The sequence below is a fragment of the Typha angustifolia genome, chromosome 5 (assembly GCF_048772165.1).
Source record: "Typha angustifolia cultivar Huaian chromosome 5, ASM4877216v1, whole genome shotgun sequence".
Lineage (NCBI taxonomy): Eukaryota > Viridiplantae > Streptophyta > Magnoliopsida > Poales > Typhaceae > Typha > Typha angustifolia.
The window spans coordinates 5,841,439-5,857,447 of NC_133243.1; the positions used below are offsets into that span (position 1 = coordinate 5,841,439).

Here is a 16,009-nt window from a genome sequence, read left to right on the forward strand (position 1 = left end):
AAGCAGCGAAATAGAGTAGCGTTTGGTGAGAGCGTGGAGGGTGCAGCCGGTGTGGCGAGACGATGCCTGGTCATGACTAACGAGTACGCGACGGTGAAGACGGCAAAGACTCTGGTGGGAAGACCAACGCAAGTTGAGTGGCGCAGACCAAGACAGGGCTGGGTGAAACTGAATACTGACGGTGCATTCCGGGCGGGAGCGTGCCAAGCCGGAGCGGGGGCAGTCATCAGAGATGATAGGGGACAGATAGTAACAGCCAGATGGGAACCAGCGCCGGCGGTGTCGGCCCTGTTCGCTGAAGCCTGGGCCCTCCGTATGGGTCTGAGGCTGCTGGAGGCGGAGCAGCCAGTGGAGATGGAATTAGACTCCGAGCTGCTGGTGATGATAGTGAAGGAGATGAGGGCATGTCCTTGGCAGATTAGTAGTCTTATTCGCGATTGTAAAACCCATATGAATGGGTTAGTGGAGTTTACTGTGAGCCATGTTAGGAGGAGCGGTAACAGGATGGCCGATTGGGCCGCAGTGAGAGGATTGGCCTCAACCCGGCCCGGCATGTTGCGAGCCGGGGAACCAATCCCTCAAGAGTTGTATGACTTGGGCGCTGTGGGGTAGAGCCCACGGCTGTCATTTATTAATAGCTAATTATAGCTCAATTTCAAAAAAAAAAAAATAAAGTTAATTTTAAAATGAGTTATTTATTTCAGAAATAATTATTTTTATATCTAATTGTATTTTAAAAATAACAGTGGAATAATTATTTTTGATCGTGATATAAAATTAAAGAAACTATAAAAATATGTTTCATTTTTATGAAGTTATCAAAATACTTTTTGATTTGATGTAAAATATTTTGATAGGATAAATATCAAGTGTAAATTAGGTATTAAACACAATGATTTCGATGATAATTATAATATTTTGAACAATATAATTATGGGTGTATATGAGCGGAACCTAAGCAAGTAGACTCTCGATCAAGTTCAAGCTGAGCCAGCACAATGATTTTGATGACAATTATGATATTTTAAAAAATATAACTAGGGGTGTACGTGAGCCGAACCTAAATGAGTCTGCTCCAACTCAGGTTCGAGCTGAGCAAGATCAAACTTGAGCCTAAATCGAGCTGAACTAAGCCTATTATTCAAGCAAAGTCGAAACGAGGGGGTAAGAGCTAAAAACTATTTAATATATATTTATAATATTAATAATATATTGTATTTAAGATGAGCCAAGCTGGCTCAAGTTTAGGCTCAACACAAAGTTCAAATCAAGCCTCAAAATAAAGCTCAGTCTTAGCTTACTCAGAGTTGCTCTTTTATATGGGAAATTTGTATATAACACTCTGCCTTTTAGCTAAATTTGTATTTACACCCTACATTTTTACTATTTGCAAATCGAGTCCTATAATTTAGGTAATATGTGCTAAAAATACCCCGTCGTTAGATCTGTTAGTTAAATTTAACCAAACCTTTGGGTTAAGTTAACTATACTAAGAAGATTACAAAAATACCCTTAACCCAACCCAACTTAACCAACTAAACCCAACCGAACCCAACCCAAACCAACTAAACCCAACCCTTCTCCCTCGTCATCCCCACCTAACACTCCTCCCTCCTCCCATCTCATTCTCTCCTCCCTCCTCCTACCTCCTACCTCATTCCCTCCTCCCTCCTCCCAACCTCTCTTGTTGGGACTCCGTGTCTGCGCCGTGATGGTCGAGAGCAGCCCTCCGCTAGGATCGGGGGTCAACCTCGAGAACTCGGGCGAGGCTCGAGGATGCCGACGAGAGGTGAGGGCCGAGGATGCTGGATGACTAGGGGTGAAAACGAGTTGGATTAACTCCGACCCGACCCGCTATCCGACCCGACTCGGATCGGATTCGGATAAAAAATTTCTATCCGATTCGGATACGGATAGAATTTTTAAAAAAAATTTGGATACGGATTCGGATACAGGTTGGATATATTTTTCGGATTCGGATACGGATATCGGATATCCGTTTATCCGCATATTTTTTAAAATAACTTACAGTTTTTAGTTTGCTTATTTAAATAGTAAATATTAATATTATTACTAATAATACGTTATATATTATTTATAGAGATTAATTTCTCTAATTTTATATATTTGATATACAGAAAAATTATTTGTTGTAAAATTCTTAATAATTTTGTGTTAATTATATTTAAATAAAATATTATAATTATTTTAAATTCAATCAATATCCGTTTAAGATCCGATCCTTCATCCGAAAATTATCCGTATCCGTTTAGTTAGGATATAGTTTTAAATTTTGGTATCCGTCCAATATCCGTATCCGAACTAAAAATACGGATCCGGATATGGGTTAAGCACTATCCGATCCGTTTTCACCCCTATGGATGACCCATCGAGCGCAAGGGCTCCTCGGCTATGCCGCTGGGATCGAAGGCTCCGTCGACTACTCTCCCTTGGTGGTAGCTCCGCTGAGATCGGGGCCAAAGTATAATCGTAATTATAATATTTAAAGTTTAAGTGACATTTATGTATACAAAATTTTTTTTGTCATCATAAAATCCCTTATTTTCTTATATATTTCTTTAAAAAGTGTACACCTCTCAAACTATTTAACTTTTTCATTACATATGAAAAATATATATAGATATATATATTCTCTTATATACATGTAAATATGAAATTTTGGATGTGTGATACATGCAACAAAAGAGAAAACCCAACAATATTATTGGGCTAATAATTGGAAGGGTCTCCAAGCCCAAGTTGTACTTGTTGGACACTTAGCAAAATAGGTCTGTGTTTAAACCTATTAAAGAAATTAAAAAATTTCTAAACTTGTTAAGAGTCAGAGATTAAGTTAATCAATTTTTCTGAAAGCATATTGCTACTGATCTCAGCGGATTTTTGCTCATAATTATAACCATATAATGACATATAATAACACTGAAAGAATACCTAAGTGAAAAATGAATGATTTTGATAGCGAATCACTTTTAAATTTAGGAAGCTCACTTATTTTCCCAATGAATTTGAAGAACAGACCGAGTTTGCTAATATATAATTACTCTTGTTTTGGATCAAATAGTGGATTATGTTTGAGCACAGTCATTAGAACATTATTCATTTCATCAAGATAGAATATTTTTCTTTAAAGAAAAACCTTGATCGAATAAGATGGTGTACTATGTTTTCATTTAAAGTGCCACGAAAATATATTCAGTAATCATTTCATTTGAATTAACCGAGACTAATGTGATAATTTATAATAGAACAATGTACAAAGCTATAGGCCCAAGTGTGTATGTGTAATATATATATATATATATAAAGAACTTGAGATCAAAGATATTGCCTCCTCACATTAGCTGGAGAAATGAGGAAAGTTAGAGGTAAGTACCAAATGATTAAAACTAATGTAGTATTACACATATACTACATGTTAAAAGATAAATTGGTCTCAAGAATCTAATTGAGGTGGTTAATTAGAGTAGGTGAATTATGTTTCTTACATGGTAGATATTTATATTTGTGATTTTTTTTCTAAAGTTTTTTTGCTACTATTTGATCTCCCTAACAAGCTCTTATTCACTTCAAGAACCATTTTTTTTATTTTAAAATATAACTGCTTATTAATTTTAGAATAACAGCTAAACATAATAATAACATCATTCTAAAATACAAATGCTCTTCATTAACCTAATTAACTTCATATCAAATCAAAGAGTATACCTAACAAACCGGGGCATGTATAAAACTCCTCGTGCCATGGAACCATGCATAGATGCAGTCGAGTCTCCAAGTTGGTGTTCTTCTTCACACCCATATAATTCGTTCTAATTAGCAACCCAGAGCAATCCTCAGAAAGGCAATAAAAGTTGGTACCACTTTCACGTATTATCTCCTCGTAAGTCCAAATCCTTCCCCTTCTCAAGCCCTCTCATGCAGCACGCACAGTTACTCTCTGCATGGGTGCAATCTTTTACGTGGACGATCCTCTCGAGTTGGTCTTTTTCCTCAACCATGCAGAGGTTGCGGTGGTTGTAATTTTCATTTATCGATCAAGTGTGGCAAACAGGATGAGATCCTCCGGCGGGGAGTGGTCGGCCGCGGGGGTCGGCGATGCCGTACTGTTGATCTTGAGGTGAGGTGGGTCGACGAAGGTAGGGGATACGGGGTCGTGAACTAGCCTTGTTTTTTAGTTATGATTTAGATGGTGTTTAGTTGTGAACTAAGCTAATAGTAATTATTATTTTTAATGTGATGTAAAAAATCGAAAAAAAATTAATTTTGGAGCAAAAGAGATGATCCGTAAAATTAATGAACCAAATGCCCTTTTGTTTGTAATGATATTAGATGCAACTATTATTATTAACTGAAATCAATTAGTTAAAGTTTAAAAAACATATAAAAAATGTATTATTTGTTTTTTTGCAATAAAAAATATTTTGTTGCACGCTTGCAAAGTTATGCGTTTGTAGGCCTCCAGGTGCCATTGGAATTAGGGTTTGCATGCTTGCAAACTTGGAAGCCGGCTTACATATTGCTTACTAATTTTTTTAAAGGATTTTTATAAATTACACTCTATGTTTTGTTTATTTTGTGGATCGCACTCCGTTTTTGGAGATTTTATAACGTGACCCTTTATTTTTTTTATAATGTTTATTTAACACCCTAACGTTACTTTAGCTAACTGACATCAATCATGTTATATAGTTTATGTGACTCTAGTTCAAAGATTACTAAAATACTCTTAAAAGTTCCTGACCTAACCTAAATCCCCACATAATTCTTTTTCCCCAAACTAAACCCTAACCCCGTAAAATCTAAATCATTTTATCTATAACTAAATCCTACCTCACAAAATTATATCAAAATCTACAACTCATAAGAATCTCCCAAAATCCCTACCACGTACAAGCATTAGAAGCTTTTCCCAATTTTACCTATTTTTCTCCATCTCTCCGGTTCAAACTCTTTTTTTTCTCCATCTTTCTCCAAATTTTCTTCATCTCCCTCCTCATCTTTGAGGTCGTAAACAACAAATCGGTTTGGCATTTGGGGAGCTCTAAGATATCCATGGCTTGGAGTTTTGAAGCTCTAAGATTGGCTTGGGATTTAGGTGATGTTCTCCGTGGTTTGAGAAAAAACAACAAGTATGGATATTCAAGTTATGAATAAAATTAGAGATAAGTACAAAGGTAATTTAGGAATATTATAAATTACATAGTGGATTATAACAAAATATTCTCTTTCTGGTATTATTCAGTTTAATTATGGTTAGATTAAATTAACTCAGGGTGTTAAATGAACGTTATAAAATCTCTAAAGACGGGGTGCAAATCATAACATAGACAAAATATAAGATGTGATTTATAAAAATCTTTTTTTTTTTTAAATTGCTTGCTATAAGATAAGGTCACTATATTTTTACTTATTTTATTTAATGGGTCTTGTTTGGTTAAAAACTCAAATTTAAATGAACCAACTTAGAGAGTTAGAAGAGTCATGTCAAGAGCAAATCACTCGGGTCAATTTAAATATACTTTATGATCGGCCCTAGAGTAGAGGTTCCTTTGGAAACATTTCTACCGCAGATGAACGGATTAAGATAATTAAATTTTGGTTTAATCTGGCCAGGCTGGGCGGGGTTTTCGGGCCAACTGTGTTAAAGTATTTGTTCATGGTTTTACCCACCAATCACTCGGATTCAGGTCGGGTTAAAATAGTCTAGCCCGTTACCACTTGTCGGCCCGCAAGAGATCAAGCTAGTCGAGCCGGCCCGAATCACCAATCACTCGGCCCAACCCACCTTTTAGCTATTTTTAGAAATTTTTTTAAGGTTAGATTATTTAAAAAAAATATTTTTGTTCCTCCATTTAAAAAAAATATATATTAAAAAATTTAAAGGTGTGCTTAAAAATATATAAAATGGTACAACACCAAAATTTCCGTTGGTTTTCACTTTAGCATAATGGGCGGGCTACTGTAGCAAACGGGCGGGCCTAGTTGCGGGCTAAACGAGCGGGTCAAACGGGTCGGCTTTCGGGCCGAGTCGGGCGGGCAAAGGACTGGCCCGTGCCGCCAATGGGTAGTTCGGGCTCGGGCCGCGCCAGGCTTAGCCCGGGCACGGGCCCGGCACGGGTCGGCACGGGCAGGCTGGGCCGTTTGACTTCATAGATGAGTATTTTAATGGACTTTCGTTTCGTAGAAGTAGGGGATGCTTCAGAGTTACGGCTCTTTTATTAGGTGCTTATTTAATCTCCCCTCCAATTGCACGGCCCATCACTCCACGGTCCACAGAACTCCACGGTCCACAGCCTCCGCCCCGCCTCGAAAACTCCATGGCCGAACACAGCAACGAAAGATTCCTCGGTCGCCAAGGCCGAATCGACCGCTCTACGCTGCCGGTCCTCGTCGCCACGCTTGGAGTAGCCACCGCCGCCTTCACATCGTTCGACGTCCTGGCGACCGTCTTTGGCCTCTTCGGCTTGGGCTTCGTGGCGCTCGCGATTCTCAACCTGGCCGCCTTCCTCCTCAACTTATTTTTAGTCCATCTCACCATTTCCCTCTCCGGCGGCCTCCCGCCTTCCCGCCGCTCCGCCACAGGCGGCGCCGGGTTCTTGGTGTGGAGGACGTATGTGCTTGCTAAGCGCGCCGTCTTCCTCACCGGGGCTCTCGCCATCCTGCTCGCGACGGTGGCGCCGCATCTCGAGTCGATTCGCCTCTCCCACGTTATCTGATTTTATACATCGATTGGATTTTAAGCTTTTCTGAATGCGTACTTTGCTTTGTCGTCCAGATGTCGCAAAAATATAGAAACAAAGCAAAAATCATAACAAGGGGATTAAAATCTCCAAATTTGAATTTTTTGGTGTTTCTCTGGTATGTATGTTCGCGCAAAATATGTCTGAAATTGTTCGAAGAAAACACGAAATTTGCACGAATTCGTGGTAAGATATGATGGATTTTATTTAAGATAGGGGAGATTAGGGTTTAAGACAAGGGAAAGCTTCGGGCCAAGATGTGGATTAGAGTTATGGGCCAGATTGGAAAACCCTAATCCAGGTCCCTAGTCCGGCCCAAAGAGGAAAGCTTCGGGCCAAGATGGGCTCATTCATGTCGAATAATTAAAACAAATTAGTCTTTTTGCACGTATGTCCTTTACTTCGAAGGTATTTATGTGTGTCAAAAAGTAATCTGAAGGACATCCATGCAAAAACTATAGATGATGGGTATACATGCAAATAAGAACTCTTTGCAGGGGTATACATCAAAATAGAGCTGTGCTTCCCCAGAGTTACAAGGCCGTAATCTACTAAGTCTCTTCTTAATGAAACTAGATTGCCTTTGTGAAGTGGGTGGGAGGTTAGGATAAGCTAGTATGATTATAAGACTTCAGAAATATATATTTCTAGTGTGATGATAAGATTCCATCACCTATATGAATGAACTAGTCGGCTATAACAATCTTGGGCAGGAAGTAGTCCATCACACGAAGTTATGTAACTATGAAGAGATACTACATAAAAGGAACTCAAGAAAGGAATAAAGGCAATAGAGATACTTGCACAAGCCATTCTCTTCCTTTTTTTTTATTAGTTCATATCAGTTTAAGCTCTAGCTCTTAGTGTCTCATTGCAATGGAGAGTAGAAATGATCCAAATGCATTGGAGAAGACAGAGGCTTATTACCAACGATCTCACCTTGAGAAGTGTTGCTTGATCTCCTCCATCCTCTTCCTAGTCTTGGCAGCACTTGCTGCTGTTGTTCTGATCGTAGTGTTTGTTCTGAAGCCAAAGAAGCCCATCTTCCATCTCCATGCCATACAACTGGACTCCTTAAATGGGTCTTCTTCAGTGGTTTCGTTGCTGTTTTCTACTCACAATCCAAACAAATTTGGAATCAAGTATAGCTCCTCAGTTCTTGGGGTTTTGCACAACAATAACTCAATAGGCATCATTGACTTCCCTTCATTTTACCAGCCACCACATTGCTGGAACTTGACTGTTGTGATGCATGCTTGGATCAAGAAAGTTAACCTTACTGAATTTATCACTGAAGAGATCATGCAACTCCCTTCGCATGGAAACCGCATCGAGATTAGGATACTCGGTGTCCTACGAGCTCGGATGCACATTGATAACTTTTCATTACCAAAGATTAAGGTTTGTGCACATCAAACCTTTTATTTCTCTCTCTATCTCTCTCTCTGAACAGGAATTGCATCACTTGGCTAAGCTGTGATGTTTATAAATCTGCATATATTTGGGTGTGCAGATTTTTATTGATTGCAGGATAGGCATGAACTTTACTGACATCCTGCCAAGCAAAGTACAGTTTCTGAAGGCTAATCAGGTAAAGGATGAAAGATTCTGCACTTGTTCAATCTTTGTATGTTAACACCCTGTATCCTAAGATATTTATCTATTCTTGCAGGCTCTCCTCCTTTCGAGATTTCCTCGATATTCGCGGAAGTGTTCCCTAGATTTATGGATGTAAATAGAACTTAAACTGAGTTGCTTGCTCAAATCTGTAGAGTTGCTGAGTGTACAAAATGATTCTTTAGTCTGCTGCCTGTATCTTCTTTGATTCTTTTGTAATTATTCAAATGCAAATTGTATATGAGGAGGCTATTTGACAACATTCAGTAGAACCAGTAATGGTCACAAATTGAAATGATCCCTTAGACCAGAACATTATATTGTAGAGAAACATTGGCATATAGCCTTCTTACATACTGAATCACATCAGAAAAGCAAACAAAACATTGTTCAAAATAGATTTCCCACGACAAAAAAACAAGAAGGCAAAGAACAATGAAAAAGAAAAAATTGAAGACTCTGCATGCAATCATAGTTCTCTCAATAGAGATATCGAATGGCCTGCATCTCTTGCTACTATTTAGTTCCATTGGTACTGCTCTCTCCATCGACAGCCAATGGTACAGAGCTTGCCTGTATTAGAGCAATATCAAAAATTATTAAGCTGCAGCTCGTGTGCAGTAATCTAAATTTATATATAGTGAAGCTGAGGTAACTAACCAGACTACGGTATTTGAGAGCGTAGAACATCTCAAGGTAACGACGGGTCTCACGCCTCTCAAGATTGGAGACATACTTCCAGAAGCCATAAACACCAGTCAATGTCATTAGCCTCTCGGAATACAGCTTCCAAGTGTACCTGCATTATAATTAGAGAAGATTTAAGCTTTTAATCTCAATTAAAGTAGAGTACCGCAAGAAAAGGCTAAGTTCCAAAAGCTTAAAGCATACTTCTCGTAGATTCTCTGCAACCCTCCTTGTGAAATTTTGTCCCAGTAGGTAGGATCTTCCTTGCATTTCTTGAAGAAACTGACCAAAGTTTCAGCAGCTTTATCTCCCTGATAAGGATCAATGTGGAAACCTGAAACCCCATTAACTATGATCTCGGCAGGCCCTCCATTACATGTTGCAAAAGTGGGAAGACCACAAGTCATGGCTTCTACGACAGTGAGCCCGAATGCCTCATAGAACGCAGGCTTAACACAAACAAAAAGAAATGCTAGTGAGACTTCCAGAATAGTTTCCTCCTTGTTTCTCCATTCAAATTAACGATCTGATAATTCTATATTTTCTTTCATTCCACAAAGAGTATTAGATTGAATCATGGTATACCTGCACAAATGCTCCTTTAGTATCAGCAATGTAACGATACAACTCCCCGTTGCGGACACGGTCCATCTGGGCAGAGATCCAACGGATTTGGCCATTCAGATTGTACTGCTCAATGAGGCTGTACATCTTCTTCAGCTCTGCTTGTTCCTCCTTATCCTTGGATTCTTTGCCATGATCACCAGCCACAACCACAAGGTTAACCAATTCTCTCAGCTGGGCGTTCTTGCCATAGAACTCGACTAGACCGGTGATGTTCTTGACTCGGTCCAGCCTAGCCATTGAGAAGATAATTGGCTTGTTCTTGTCAGCCAACACAAACCTGCAAAGAAAGTAAAGTTTAAATTACTCCTTGAACTAGAAGAACTTATGAGAACTCAAAAGGTAGGAAAATTAAGTACTCACTTGTGATCTGAATTCTCCACAGAACTGAAAAGAAGCTCCTCAATATCAGGGTGGAAAACAGTGAGTCTTTTATCCTTCTCCGAATAAGGGAAATATATCGACATATCAGCTCCAGGAGAGACAATGTTGAATTTTGGATCAAAGACATCAATTCCATGAACCACTCGGTAAAGTCCAGGAAGAGTAAAAGCAGTATGAGATTCGTACTGCCCCACAGTGTCCTTGCTGAAATAACATACATCAAGTAACTTCTTTAGCATCAGCTTGAAGGAAGAGATTCATTTCAAGTTCCAACAGAGAAAAAAAGAAAACATTACCTTCCGGCTATCTCTTGGAAGGTACTGGTGATAATGAAATCAGCATGATTCATTGCATAAAGGTCGGCAGTGAACTGGCATGAGAAATGGTACTGGTTATCGAACTTCTTCCAATATAGATCTGAATTAGGGTACTTTGTTTTCTCCAAAGCATGGGCAATGGTGCACTGCACATAAGTGGAAGGATATAGTAAGTAATTTAAGAACTAAGGTTTCACTGAAGGTAAGCCAGACTAGTTCATGATTCAGCAAACAAACCTGAGTAACTCCTAACTTATGTGCTAGTAAAGATGCTACTAGATTTCCATCACTGTAATTTCCAATAATCAGATCAGGCTTTGCCTGCATTTCTCCCGCTATTTCATTTGCAACATCCTATTAACAAAAATGTGATTTGAAAGAACTTGATTAGGAGACGAGTTACAAAATTTTTGGCATCACAAGGAGCTACAAATGGCTAATAATATTTCATTCATGATAAGAATAGTATGTACCTCGGTGTAAGTCTCTAGGTATGGCCAAACATCAAATCGCGATATCCATTTGCGAAGGATTCCACTCTCCGTTCTAAATGGAACCCGAAGAATGCTTGTGTGCTCAGTTCCGATGACCTTCTCAAGACGCTGACCACAAGTAGTTCCAACTGCATCAGGTAGCAATCGGGTCACCTGCATCAAGAGGCAAAACAGTCTCAGCTGATGGATGGATACCTTTCATAAATTCTCATCTAAATATATCTACTAGGTATAACTAAATCTTACAATGAGAATTTTAGGAGTGATGTCAAGGCCTTGCTGCTTTATCCTGAGAAGCATCTCCTCCTCCAAAGCACGAACTTGATCCAAGATGTATACAACCTGCAAAGAAACACCATTTGATTGAAAGAATTGAAAGAGGTTAGGAGTTGCCTCAGCTTCAAATATGGGATAAAATTTGTTAAAGTGTTGTACCTGGCCACCAGTATCAGGGTATCCCAAAACATTGTCTTGGGCAAAATAGCCATGGGGAGATAGGATGACGACGTTGAACATCATTGGGATTGTACTAAGAAATTTCTCCAAGTTAGAAGGCTCAGGAGCCTCAAGAAGATCAAAAAGCAGATGAATATTCGCCCCTACACGTTTAGCAGTATCACCCCAACCCTTCTCTAGACCAAGCTCTTGAAACCTAAATTAGTTGAGAGGATGAAACAGTATGATCAAAAGATGCACTGGATGTTGATGGCAATTTATAAGCAATAAAATAGTTCACCTATGATTAAATTCCGAATAGGGAGTATCTTGAGGGATACTTAGCAGATGCTCATCTGCCTTCCTGAGAGAAGATCTGAGAGCACCAAGGCTCTGTATTCTATCATTCAACATCATTGACTGCACGACACCATAAAACATTGTGAGATTTTATTTTTCTTTATCAAATGATACTTCATTAAGTTATCTATGTTTGTTTCAAGCTCATCAAATATTCAAACAATTGAGAAGTTCCGAAAGTGTTTAAGCATGTATGAGAGCATTAAATATTTACCGTTCCGTTATAATTGTGTGCTCGCAGAAAATTAAGCAGTGGGTATAAGCTTTCTTTGTCCTGGAACAATTTTGAAGATAAATGACGATTAAGAAACTGCACTCCATTGCCAATGGATTTCGACATCGAAGGACGGGGAAAGGAAGCATTGAACGGCTCAAAATCCAACTCCAGCACAAAGTTGCTCTCAGAACTGACAGAATTAGAGACATATATTTAGTTTATAGTATCTTACCTTTGAGGATAATATAACTAGTGAATTTTTAAAAGGATCACAAGGACTTCAATACAAATTATCTCAAGAAGTGAACAAACCTTTTTTCATCCACGAGTTGTTCCTTAAATTGCAAGTACTCTGATATGCTCAATTCCTCCACAGCGAGCTCGCTCACGTTAACCCGAATATAATCCCACACACCAGGTCTTGGCCGAATAGCAAGAGCAACCCATGGAGGTGTGACAATCGCCTCCTGCATCAAACATTAACATCAACAGATGATATACCAATCAGGAAAGATGCGATAAGTGCATCAATGGCAACGCCAATAGGAACAATTTCTATGTAGTACCTGAGCAGCTCGAAGAAGATCTTCAAAGATTGTTAATTTTTCAATCTCACCACTGGAGCACACGGCATCATATTCAGCAAGCAACTGATGGGGTTGCAGCATGCCTTTCCCGTGGTTAACGTACCTGTTTACAGGGGAGAAAAATAGTCAGACATGAAAGACTTTGCGCACTAATTTCACTTTCTATATTCCATACCTATGAAAACCAAGAATTTTGAAACTATAGATCATTCTCTAGATCGTAAGTAAGTCATATTAAAGAAGGAAAGGCATCATCATCTTATACTGAAGCAATCAAAAGCTTATGAACTTGTGAAATAGAGAGATAAATTGAGATCAATACCTGGAAAAGATCGCAATCAGCTCATTAGGATGAGAAGAAAGGGCGTCTCCGAGACGCTCTCGGAGGCTATGGATGCGAGTCAACTTGCGTCCGGCCATGGCTTGTTTCCTTCTCCCCCTCTAACCTTAGAAGTTAAAAAAGATCTTCTTCTGCAAAGGAAGGAAGGCAGTTAAAAAATACACATCAAAGACTACCAACATATTATAATCTCCATATATAAGAGCATTTGAAAATTGACTGGAAACTCAGATCAGACCATTAGTTAGAAGAACATCTAGAAAAAGGCACCAATCTCAAATCTACTAATCAAACAACTACAATTGTCCTCACTAGAGCATTGATCTCATACCTAAATAGTGACAAATTACAACAACATTATTTCACTTTTTTAAAATAGACCAAGAACTACCAGTGCTCGCTCACAAACTACTACGAAGAAATCAATCCGGGAGAGGAAGACAGACAACAAGAGAAACAATGAATTACCCAACAAGCGATCAATATATATATATATATATAAGGAGTAATCCGAAAGTAGCACGCCCAAAAATACGAAGGAAGGTCACAATATAGGTAAACTCAAAGGGGAGTAAATGCCCAGGGATGGACAAAATGCAATATTTCCTCATCTTATTGGTCATTGATAGGCGTCAGCATCGACAAAGAGATACCCGTAAGTCTAACTTTCCTATCAAACTATGAACGAGTTGAAAAACACCACCATTGCCCACCAAAACGGGAACTTTACACATGAGTAATTCATAAAAGAAGAAAAGTGCAGAGAAAAATGAGCCTCATCTTTCTAGAAATCTCACCATGAGTGGAGAAAAATAATAGTTTGATCTTGACAAAGACGCAACAGAAAGACGAATCTTTTGCGCACTTACAAGTCTCTATCCAAATCTATCGTGCACGGTATACTAACAAGCAGCAAGATGGCATTTTTTTTTTTCTAGTTGATCTTAAAACATAACAAAATGAGTTCATTTCTAAGCGGCATTTACCTTGAGATCAAACTAATCGCTGAACTAAGAAGAACCCAGCAAAACTCTAATGAGAAAAGATCAAATCTGAAGCAAAAGATGGCCCAAAACGGAGCAACGGAAGCAGAGCAAAGAAAAAGAGGAGACGAAGAACGAATGAATGAATGGGATTAGTGGAGAGAACGGAACGCTTTATATAGAACCCAAAAGGGGGTATTGGCGTTGGGAGTTTAGTGGTAAGAGTCGAGACTTGACGTGCGATCTAAAACTGTGGTTTGGTGTTTTGTCTTTAAAAATATATATATATATTTTTCTTGATGGGCGACCAGAGATGATGACAGCGGAGATAAAGACGCGTCCTTTTTTTTCTTCCTAAATCCGTTCGAAGAGATATAGGGAATAATATTTATGATAAGATAATATGAACCGAGTTTAAAAATTAAAACACTAAAAATTAGATTAGGGAATTGATATTTATAAGGCATTTTTTTTTGCTTAAATTTTTATTTGTATATTGACTATTTTGCCCTTGAGATATCTTATGTGTTACTTTATTACAGTTATATCCAAAGTGAAATATTATTTTCTTTTCTAACGAATTTAAAAGATATTCGTTAAAAATAAAGTAAAATAATATCGATCTCATTTCAAATGGCACATAGATATATATAATTCTATCCTATCTTTTATCACTTGAAATTCGATCAGTATTATTTTTAGATACGATAATTCTTAGCAATTTAGTATCCGATGAATGTTTTTAAATTAAACATCTACTTAATAAAATACAATAATTAAAAAATTAACAATTATTTAGAATTTAGACCATAAGGAGATGACCCTGTGAAATGATAGAAATAAAACTATAAATAGGTGAGATAAATTTAGACTAATTCACAAGGGGTAAAATAAATATAATTTTCCCAATTTCTGACACAAAATTTTATTTCAGATTTTTTTAAAAAAAAAAGTATTATTATTATTATTATTATTATTATTATTATTATTATGGGGTAATAAAGTTTCCTTAGTTGGGGTTCAAAAGTTTTGACCATGGAAAACTTTGGGCTTGCTTGGCGGGTAGGTGGTGGTCTCCGTTCCGGTCTATTGGTGCAACTACGTTACTACGCCTGTTCGGGAGTCTACTATCCTGCAATTGATACGTGGCAATTTGCACTAGTGAGTGACAAGATGGTTTGCTAACCACTCGTGGGATGCCAAGTAATCCTGTCGATCGAATTCCCACATTCGGGGATGCAGAAGATCCGCTTATGAGTTGGATCCTATGATATCAGCTTTGTGACGATGGAGGCTTCTAGAAGTGGGTTTGGTCGGACGTCAGTCCTCTAGTTTGACCATCTCGACCTTTAGCCTTCAACCTGCAGGCTTCAATTCAGTGGTTTGATTTACTTTGAGTCTGGAAAAAATAGTGGTAAGAAGACAATATTAACTTTATATTAGGGTGTTAAATCCATGTTAAAGTTATTTAACTACCTTATAATTTGTTTCTTATATCATACATTTTTATTTAATTTAGAAGTATGATCATTTAAGTTATTTTCTCGTTTCTATTAACGACATTTGTATTTACAGTTCAGTTAAAAATGCATCCAGTAAAATAAAATTTTTAACTCTTTATATTATGATTAATTTTTTATTTTTTATTTAAAAAACTGAAAATTAAGAAGAGTAAATATATTGTTATTATGTAATTTATATACTATTTTTTTTAGTATTTTACAAATTACACCCTATAGTTTATCCATTTTATAATTTATACATCGTTTTTGACGATTTTATAATCTGATCCTTTATTTTTCTCTATAACTTTTGTTTAATATTTTAATATTATTTTGACTAAATAAGATCGACTAAGTTATTAAAATAATTTCATCACTATTTTTCTTTCTCTCTACCTCGATGTTATTTTGACTAAATGATATCGACCATAGGTAATTTATGTATTTATAAATTATTTTATATATTATAATCGAATATTTCTTTGCTAGTATTGTTTAAATTAACGAAAGGTGTTAAATGAGATAAAAGAAAAAAGTAGGGATCGAGTTATAAAAATATTAAAAGACGGGATGTGAATCATAAAATAAATAAAATGTAGGCTTTTTTAACACAATTATTATAAGAGGTACTGAAACAAGAGCAAAAGCTTCTTCTTAGTGCTGTTTATGCCTTGTCTTTGAGATGCCATCTCCAACGTTAA

The 16,009-nt window shown here is 37.5% G+C and overlaps 2 protein-coding genes across 5 annotated transcripts; one reads left to right on the top strand and one right to left on the bottom strand.

Moving 5' to 3' along the window:
* The first annotated feature begins 6,970 nt into the window (after positions 1–6,970).
* On the top strand, positions 6,971–8,568 carry LOC140760034 (uncharacterized). Its single transcript, XM_073096811.1, has 3 exons — positions 6,971–8,162; positions 8,275–8,352; positions 8,434–8,568. Exons 1-3 carry the CDS (start codon positions 7,638–7,640, stop codon positions 8,494–8,496), a joined length of 666 nt encoding a protein of 221 aa, XP_072952912.1. The 5' UTR covers positions 6,971–7,637; the 3' UTR covers positions 8,497–8,568.
* Positions 8,569–8,640: 72 nt separating this feature from the next.
* On the bottom strand, positions 8,641–13,968 carry LOC140760033 (sucrose synthase 1). 4 transcript variants are annotated; one of them, XM_073096808.1, is made up of 16 exons: positions 13,810–13,968; positions 12,806–12,951; positions 12,463–12,586; positions 12,209–12,363; positions 11,894–12,086; positions 11,621–11,739; positions 11,320–11,536; positions 11,131–11,226; positions 10,864–11,037; positions 10,628–10,744; positions 10,370–10,536; positions 10,053–10,277; positions 9,651–9,969; positions 9,270–9,514; positions 9,039–9,177; positions 8,641–8,951 (listed from the first exon to the last, which is right to left on the bottom strand). In XM_073096808.1, exons 2-16 carry the CDS (start codon positions 12,901–12,903, stop codon positions 8,895–8,897), a joined length of 2,445 nt encoding a protein of 814 aa, XP_072952909.1. In that variant the 5' UTR covers positions 12,904–12,951; positions 13,810–13,968; the 3' UTR covers positions 8,641–8,894. The 4 variants fall into 4 exon arrangements, with proteins under 4 accessions (XP_072952909.1, XP_072952908.1, XP_072952911.1 ...); XM_073096807.1 differs by having other exon boundaries at positions 12,806–12,954; XM_073096810.1 differs by lacking the exon at positions 13,810–13,968 and adding an exon at positions 13,292–13,307 and having other exon boundaries at positions 12,806–12,954.
* Positions 13,969–16,009: the final 2,041 nt, after the last annotated feature.

Excerpts from the sequence above, each read along its gene's own strand:
- LOC140760033 (XM_073096808.1), bottom strand. The coding sequence starts at position 12,903 with ATGGCCGGACGCAAGTTGACTCGCATCCATAGCCTCCGAGAGCGTCTC. Across the intron at positions 11,038-11,130 it reads TCACTCCTAAAATTCTCATT|GTGACCCGATTGCTACCTGA; the intron begins GTAAGATTTAGT and ends CTCTTGATGCAG. Across the intron at positions 9,970-10,052 it reads GTGGAGAATTCAGATCACAA|GTTTGTGTTGGCTGACAAGA; the intron begins GTGAGTACTTAA and ends CTTTCTTTGCAG.
- LOC140760034 (XM_073096811.1), top strand. The coding sequence starts at position 7,638 with ATGGAGAGTAGAAATGATCCAAATGCATTGGAGAAGACAGAGGCTTAT. Across the intron at positions 8,163-8,274 it reads TTTCATTACCAAAGATTAAG|ATTTTTATTGATTGCAGGAT; the intron begins GTTTGTGCACAT and ends TTGGGTGTGCAG. Across the intron at positions 8,353-8,433 it reads AGTTTCTGAAGGCTAATCAG|GCTCTCCTCCTTTCGAGATT; the intron begins GTAAAGGATGAA and ends CTATTCTTGCAG.